The 8949-nt window shown below is 36.9% G+C and overlaps 1 protein-coding gene across 2 annotated transcripts in view; it reads left to right on the forward strand.

Moving 5' to 3' along the window:
* MORC4 (MORC family CW-type zinc finger 4) overlaps nt 1-8949 on the forward strand; it is a 65357-nt gene that overhangs the window by 25471 nt on the left and 30937 nt on the right. For both annotated transcript variants that reach the window (XM_006774831.1, XM_015571202.1), the window contains 2 exons: nt 2644-2763; nt 4124-4224. In XM_006774831.1, coding sequence (XP_006774894.1) covers nt 2644-2763; nt 4124-4224 — 221 coding nt within the window. The remainder of the gene's footprint in view (nt 1-2643; nt 2764-4123; nt 4225-8949) is intronic.

The raw sequence follows: 8949 nt of genomic DNA on the forward strand, positions 1-8949 counted from the left end.
CACTCTTGCTCGACATAGTACTGGAAGTGCTAGCTATAGCGATCAGACAAGAAGAAATAAAAAGCATCCAAATTGGAAAAGAAGAGGCAAAACTGCCATTTTTCCCAGATGACGTGGTGTTGTACTTAGAAAACCCTAAAGAATCCATCAAAAACCTACTAGACTTAATAAATGAATTTGGAAATGTAGCAGGACACAAACTCAACACCCAGAAAACTATGGCTTTTTTTATACACCAATAATGAGCTCACAGAAAGAGAAACTAGTAAAAACATCTCATCTATTATTGCAAAAAAAATTGAGATACCTAGGAATAAACTTAACTAAGGAGGTAAAAGACCTGTACTCGGAAAACTATAGGACGTTGAAAAAAGAAATAAAGGAAGATATAAACAAATGAAAGGATATATTGTGTTCATGGATTGGTAGACTCAACATTATTAAAATGTCCATATGACCCAAAGTAATCTATACATTCAATGCAATCCCCATTAAAGTTCTAATGGCACATTTCACAGACCTAGAACAAACTCTCCAAAAATTCATATGGAATAAAAAATGACCCAAATAGCTGCAACAATCCTATGAAAGAAGAACAAAGTTGGAGGGATCATAATACCAGATATCAAGCTAAATTACAAAGCCATTGTTCTCAAAACTGCCTGGTACTGACACAGGAACAGACATATAGACCAATGGAACAGAACAGAGAACCCAGAAATTCATCCAAGCCATTATGCTCAATTAATATTTGACAAAGAAGGCAAGAGCAGCCCTAGCTGGTTTGGCTCAGGGGCTAGAGCATTGGCCTGTGGACTGAAGGGTCATGAGTTCGATTCCAGTCAAGGGCACATGCCTGGGTTGTGGCTTGATCCCAATTAGTGGATGAAAATACATCCTGCATATCAGATATGTGCAGGAGGTTGCCAATCAGTGATTCTCTCTCATCATTAATGTTTCTATCTCTCTCTCTCTTTCCGCTCTGAGATCAATAAACATATATATTTTAAAAAGAAGGCAAGAGCATACAATAGAATGAAGATAGTCTCTTTAATAAATTGTGTTGTGAAAATTGGACAGATACATGCCAAAAAATGAAACTAGACCACCAACTTACACATACACAAATATAAACTCAAAATGGATAAAGGACTTAAATGTATGACAGGAAACCATAAAAATTCTAGGAGAATCCAAAGGTAACAAAATCTCAGACATATGCCGAAGCAATTTCTTCACTGATACAGCTCCTAGGACACTTGAAACTAAAGGGAAAATGAACAAATGGGACTACATCAAAATACAAAGCTTCTGCACAGCAAAAGAAAAATTTACAATAGCTAAGATTTGGTAACAGCCTAAGTGCCTATCAGCAGATGAGTGGATTAAAAAACTGATACAGTTACACGATGGAATACTATGCTGCTGTAAAAAAGAAAGACCTCTTATCATTTGCAACAGCATGGATGGACCTGGAGAGTATTATGCTAAGTGAAATAAGCCAGTTGGAGAAAGATAAATGTCACCTGATCTCACTGATTTCTGGAATATAATGAACAACATAAACTGATGAACCAAAATAGATCCAGAGACATATAAGCATTGAACAGACTGCCAAACCTCAGAGTGAAGGTAGGGGAGGATGGGATGGGGAGGTAAGAGATCAACCAAAGGACTTGTATGCATGCATACTAGTATAAGCATAACCAATGGACACAGACAGTAAAGGGATAAGGGCATGTGCTGGGGACTGGGAGCGGCCGGGGATAGGTCAATGGGGGAAAAAGGAGACATACATAACACTTTAAACAATAAAGAATTTAAATTAAAAATAACAAGTAATGAAAATAAATTTTTATTTAACTAATTTGGATATTTAGATTTCTTATTAGTATTTGTTTTAATGAAAATCTCAGTTACTTTTTCTCCCCTTTATTTTTTCACTCCCTTACCTTTCTTTTTAAATCAAATCAGACTTGTTAAAAACTCATCATTGTTCATTTTTTATATATAATTAGTTCTCTTTATTTCATCTATCCAAGCTTGTTAACTTCGTCCCATGATATCTGTTACAACAGGATTATCCTTTACCTTTAAAGTTATTTGTTTCTTCATGCTTTTGTTGTCATTGTTTCACATGATTAGCAGGACTTACATTCTTGCTTTTAATTGTGTAGATTTGTGTTGTACTATTTACAACTCTTATGAGAACCTGGGAGAACTAGCAGATAATAGACAACTAGCAAAGGTTAAGAAGCATTTTGATTATTTATAATTTTTTAAAATCACTGATGGCATTTTGGTAATGCCATAATTATTTTTAGGTAATGCTTGTTATTATATTCTGAACATTTCCTAATATTACAAAATATTTTTCAAGGACATATATTTTGCCATTATAACTAATTGATAAATCTCTGTAACATAAACCTTTATGGGCTTCCTTGACTTTTCTGTAGGATTCCTAGAAAGAGAACTACTTGGTCAAAGGTTAAGAATATTTGTAAAGCTACTATTACAGGTTTCTAAAATGCCCTGTAGAAATGTACCAATTTATATTCAATGTTCTTTGCTGTAATAGAATTCAAGCTTTTTTTCTGCCAAAGTTCCTGGTGTTTGTCTCCTTAATGCTTTTCTTCTCAGAATAAGCAGGTGAAAATAACTTTTGGGTTCTCTTGCAAGAATAATAACCAGTTTGGAATAATGATGTATCACAACAACCGACTCATAAAGCCCTTTGAGAAGGTGGGATGCCAGGTGAAGGTGAGTGATTAATGTTTTGTTTTTTTCACAGAAGACTGAAAAAAGTGGGAAGAGGACTTAAAATTTGCAAAGGGGGTTAAGTTGTTAATGGCTTTTACTCCCATCTTATGATGTTTATTAAATATTATCCTGGAATTCAGTGTTACTAGTGAGCCAACTTGTGTTAAAAAAATTCTACTTCTCATTCCTCATAGATATTAATCAACATGGAAACTTTGCTGAATACATTTTCTAGGTAAATGTTAATAAGAAATAGAATGAGAATACCAGAACTCTGCCGTGTGTATAAGTCTATTAGTGTTGAAGGCTGCTTTTTATATATTCTTAGGAAGATGATAAGGCATAGTGGAAAATGCATAACATTTAGTGGTTGATGGCCAGGATTTGAGTCCTGGCTTTTCTACTTACAAGCTATGCAACCTAATTGCTTAATTTATCTGAGGCTCAATTTCTTACCTGTAGAATGGGAACCATAATAATAATTTTACCTGCTCTGCCTACCTTATAGCTTACAAGGTTGAGAGATTTAAATGGGATAAATTATGTGAAAATACTTTATAAACCGAGCTATACAAATATTACCATCATCTTTAATGTTTTAATGGCAATTTAAAGTAGAAATACCCACAAGTATTCCATTCATTTCTCTTTTACAGATAAGATTACTAAAGTACAAAGAATGACAAATTGCTTTATATTTCACAGTAGGACAAACTTATATTAGACCCAGGATAGATCGTTTTCAGCTATGTTGATTTTCTTTGTTATATCATCTTTTGTGTGCTTGTCTAACTACACCTTGACTCAATTCCTTCCATTAAAGAATAAAAAAAGATTTTTAATCCAAAAATATCTTGTATCAACTTGTAATTAATAACACTGCAAGTCTGACTCATGTTAGTCATTGATAATTATTTATTTTAATAGAGCGTGATGATTACATAGCATCCTTAAATTCTTTTCAGATGAAGTTTGGTTTCTGTTCCCTAGAACAGTAGTATATAAGTTTGATTTTTTTTTAGCAGTGTCATTTTTTGTTCAAATGAAATCTTATGGCAATTTCAGAATATAAAACAGATGAAAACAGAGGTAGTGTGGGGAAGTAGAGATGGCTATTAATCCTTGGAAAATCCTATATCTACGGATCATAGTTTGAAAATCTTGTCCTAGAATTTGCCAGAGGTTGCACTTCAATGTAATATTTGCAGTCTATTGAAATATATTTTGAGTGTTTCTGTAGATCTTGTTGGCCTTACCTTGCCCATAAAGGTTATATAACCGTTTTATTGTTTGAAATCAAAAGAAAATGCCTCGGCAGTCAATAGTAATCTGAGTGTTGAAATTAATATTTTTTCCTAAGCCAACTCATGGAGAAGGTGTGGGAGTAATTGGAGTCATTGAGTGCAATTTCTTAAAACCTGCCTACAACAAACAAGACTTTGAGTACACCAAGGAGTATCGGTGAGTGCCCAACCTAATGTGTTTCTGATAGTTTCTTCAGATATGATTCTGTTTTATGAAACCTCTAAAAGCACCTCTAAAAATCAGGCAGGTAAATTAACTGGTAATTCCTTCAAACCTATTTTCCAAGATGAAAAATAAAATAATTTGACTTTTTAGGGAGGAAGAGAGGGGTAAAGAGAGATAGAAACATCAATGATGAGAGAGACACATTGATTGGTTGCCTTCTGGATGTGCCCTGACCAGGGCCGGGGATCAAGCCTGCAACCGAGGTACATGCCCTTGACCTGAATCAAACCCAGGACCTTTCAGTCTGCAGGCCAATGCTCTATCCTCTGAGCCAAACAGTCCATCCCAAAATGATTTGACTTTTAAATAAAAGCTTACTGATACATGATATATGGAGCTCAGTTGAGATAAACCTTACCTTTAAACATTATGTAAAGAGCACAGAGGTAATTTAGTAAGATACTTCCAGTGAAATAAAGAGCCTTGGAATTATCTTTTTAAATACATCATCTGTAGTAATACCACATCTTCTTTGATTCTAGCATACATGCTAACAGCAGCTTTTTTCCTTTTTATTGAATTTATTGAAGTGACATCCTATATAATAAAAGGGTGATATGCAAATAGACTGAATGGCAGAACAACTGAACAACCAATCAAAGCGTAATAAGCTAATGATATGCTAAGGCTGCTCAACCACTTGCTATGATGTGCACTGACCACCAGGGAAGAGATGCTCCAACCAGTAGGTTAGCTTGCTGCTGGGGTCTGGCCGATCAGGAATGAGCAAGATGGGCCAGACATGCCCTAGAGCCCTCCCACGGTCCCTCCCCTGCTCGATCATGCACCAGTGGGGTCTGTCAGCCTGGCCTGCACCCTCTTGCAATTCAGGACCTCTTGGGGGAGTTCAGAGAGCTGGTTTCAGCCTGATCCTGCAGGCCACACCCTTTGGGAGGGCACCAGACACAGGGCTCATGACTGGTGAGCACTGCTGTGGCAGCATGAGCCTCTCCTGATAGATGAGGACTGATTTGGCACGAGCTCAATAGGGCCGGGATGAGCAGGAGTGGCAGACAGGAGCTGCAGGCTGCGTTGGACTGTGGGTTTCAGCTCAATCCCTACAGGCCACCCAGAGGGACCCCACCCATGCACAAATTCATGCACCCGGCCTCTAGTTGGTTAATAAAATTATATAGGTTTCAGGTGTACAATTCTATAGTACATCATCTATGTATTGCATTTTGTGTTCACCACTCAAAGTCAAGTCTCCTTCCAACACCATTTAACCCCTCCATGCCCTCTTCTACATTCCCCACCTCCCTTTTCTCTCTGGTAATCACCATACTGTTGTGTGTGTTATGGTGTTTTTGTTGTTGTTGTTGTTATTGTTATTGTTGTTTGCTTAATCCCAGCCCCACAACCCCCTTCCCTTCTGACAGCTGTCAGTCTGCTTTTTGTATCTATGAGTCTGTTTCTATTTTGTTTGTTAGTTTATCTTGTTCAAGTGCAGCTGGTGTTCTGGGAGTAAGAAGAAATAAGGTATGAGGACATTTTCATTTTTCTTGATGTCTCAGTAGAAATATTTTTTTTAGAATGCAGGAAAAGTAATTCCCCAAATTTCGTTTTTTGTGTGTGTACCAAAACTGTAAAAAAATTAGATAAATGTTGTACCTTAATTTATCTGGAACCGTAAGAATTTTAGGATTAGTGTCTGACAGAGACAAGTTTTTGGATGGCTACCCCATATTAATTTTAGGGCAATTGGTTCTTGGTCACTAGGGCTACTCAGTGGTTATAGTAGCTACCTGCCCTCAGTTTTTTTAAAATATACTTTATTGATTTTTTACAGAGAGGAAGAGAGAGGGATAGAGAGTTAGAAACATCGATGAGAGAGAAACATCGATCAGCTGCCTCCTGCACACTCCCCACTGGGTATGTGCCCGCAACCAAGGTACATGCCCTTGACCGGAATTGAACCTGGGACCCTTGAGTCCGCAGGCCGATGCTCTATCCGCTGAGCCAAACCGGTCAGGGCAACCTGCCCTCAGTTTTAAGAAAAATGACCTTTTATATATGAGTCTGGCTCATCATGGAGATCTTTGACTAGGACTTGACCCTAAAGAGTGAAAGTTTAGAAATGACATCAGTTTGATAGCAGTTTCAGAGCCAAGTCATTGTGTTTCTCTTGAGTAAATGGAATAGTAACTTTCTGGTAATTAAGCAAATAGTTATGATTTGTGAAATACAAATGTTAAATATAAAAAATTATTTACCACCTTCCTTATATTTTCCAAACCCTCATCTACCTCTTAAATTTTAGAGGTATTTGATCCTTAGTTTGTGATGTTTAGTTTCAGTATGATGAGTTTGAGGTGATTGCAGGGGATCCAGATATATTCCATCACCTGTAGGTTTATTTAGCTAAACATACAGGAATTCTGGTTTAAGTTGCTTAATAATCTGCTACACATTTCATTAAAAATAGAAAACTAGTATATTACCCTACATATAGCTTTTGAGGATAAAAATTTGCATAACTCTTGTTCCAAATCTGGCATCATTTTCCGTTTTTACTCAATTTATTTTATATAAAAGGAAAAGGTATTCAGTTTAAAAAATGGAATTAGAGAGGGGCATTAAAGAAGGTTGTCTGCTACCACAAACTCATGCTAAGAGTATTATAGATATCAAAGCTGCAAATGATAAAATGATAACAGCCATCATACTGCTGGAATGTTTTCAAAATAAGTCATCTGTAATATCAGTTTTAATAGTTATCAGATTTCATCTGCAACTATCAGGGCTCAAATTTACAACATTTAAAAAAAATCTTTATTGTTGATTTAAAAATCTCCCCTTTTTTCCCTACTTTGACCTCTTCCGGCCTGCTCCCACCCCCTGCCTCAGGCCTTTACCACCCTATTTTCTGTGTCTATGGGTTATGCATATATGCATACAAGTTCTTTGGTTGATTGCCTCTTACCCACCCAACCTTCCCTGCCTTCCCTCTGAGATTCCACACTCTGTTCCATACTTCCAGGTCTCTGGATCCACTCCATTTGTCAGTTTATTTTGTTCATTAGATTCTACATATGAGTGAGATCATGTGATACTTATCTCTCTGACTGACTTATTTCACTTAGCATGATACTTTCCAGGTCCCTCCACGCTGTTTCAAAGGGTAAGATATTCTTTTTTACTGCTGCATAGTATTCCATGGTATAAATGTACCACAGCTTTTTTATCCACTTGTCTACTGATGGGCACTTGGGATGTTTCCAGTCTTAGCTATTGTAAATTGGGCTGCTATAAACACAGGGTTGTATACTTTCTTTCTGATTGGTGTTTTGGGTTTCTTAGGATATATTCCTAGAAGTAGGATTATTTAGTCAAACGGAAGTTCCATATTTAATTTTTTTTGAGGAAACTCCATACTGTTTTCTATAATGGCTGCACCAGTCTGCATTCCTACCAACAGTGTATTAGGGTTCCCTTTTTTCCACATCCTCGCCAACACTTGTCTTTTGTTGATTTGTTGATGGTAGCCATGCTGACAGGTGTGAGGTGATACCTCATTGTCATTTTTTCATAAAACTTACATTTTTAGAGTAAATTTCAGCTTAAGAAGTGTAATCAACACATACTAACTGAGCACCTCACCAGTGCATGGTACAGTGGATAGGCTTTGTGGAATTTTCTAGAGAAATTCAAGATATGGTTTCTGTCTTTGAGGAGCTTATAGTCTATTTGTAATAGCAGATTGTCACATACATGAAACAATTTAGAGATTAACATAATGGTTATTTGAGCAATCAAAACCGAAGTGGTATGGTATAGGGAAAATTCCTTGAGAGAACAGATTTGGTAGAAGGTATCACTTAAGATTTTCCTTGAAGGACAGGATTTAGAAAAGGGAGGAAGGGAATTCTGGGATGGAAATTATAGCATGAGCTAAGGTAGTGACATGAACTCAAAATGGTAAAAATATGGGGAGTAGGAGTAGAGGGATGTAACTAGAGTGAGGAAAATAAAGTCAGATGGATAGAGTAGGGCCATATCCTAGGGCAGCGGTTCTCAACCTGTGGGTCGTGACCCCTTTGGGGGTCAAACGACCCTTTCACAGGGGTCGCCTAAGACCATCGGAAAACACATATATGATTACATATTGTTCTTGTGATTAATCACTATGCTTTAATTATGTTCAATTTGTAACAATGAAATTGGGGATCACCACAACATGAGGAACTGTATTAAAGGGTCGCGGCATTAGGAAGGTTGAGAACCACTGTTCTAGAGCATGCGTTGACAAACTTTTCCTGTGAAGGGCCAGGAGGTAAACATTTTAGGCTTTGTACCATATAGTCTCTGTCACAACTACTCAATTCTGCTGTAGCATGAAAGCATCCATAGACAAAAACAGGCAATGACCTAGATTGGGCCCACAGGCTGTAGGTTGCTGAGCCCTGTTGTAGAGCCACAGTTCCAAACTATGTGCCTAGATATACCTAATGAGCTCACAGGGAAACCATAAGATATTTTAAATTTTTGAAGGAAATGCAGTGATACTTGACTTTAGTTTATAAACAATAGAAATTGTTTCCTATTACTATCATAACAAATTATCACAAACTTAGTGTCTTAGGACAAAACTAATTATTTCAGAGTTCTGTAGGTCAGAAGTAGAACATGGATCTCATTGGGCTAAAATCAAGGTGT

This window comes from Myotis davidii, unplaced genomic scaffold (assembly GCF_000327345.1).
Source record: "Myotis davidii unplaced genomic scaffold, ASM32734v1 scaffold528, whole genome shotgun sequence".
NCBI classification, from domain to species: domain Eukaryota; kingdom Metazoa; phylum Chordata; class Mammalia; order Chiroptera; family Vespertilionidae; genus Myotis; species Myotis davidii.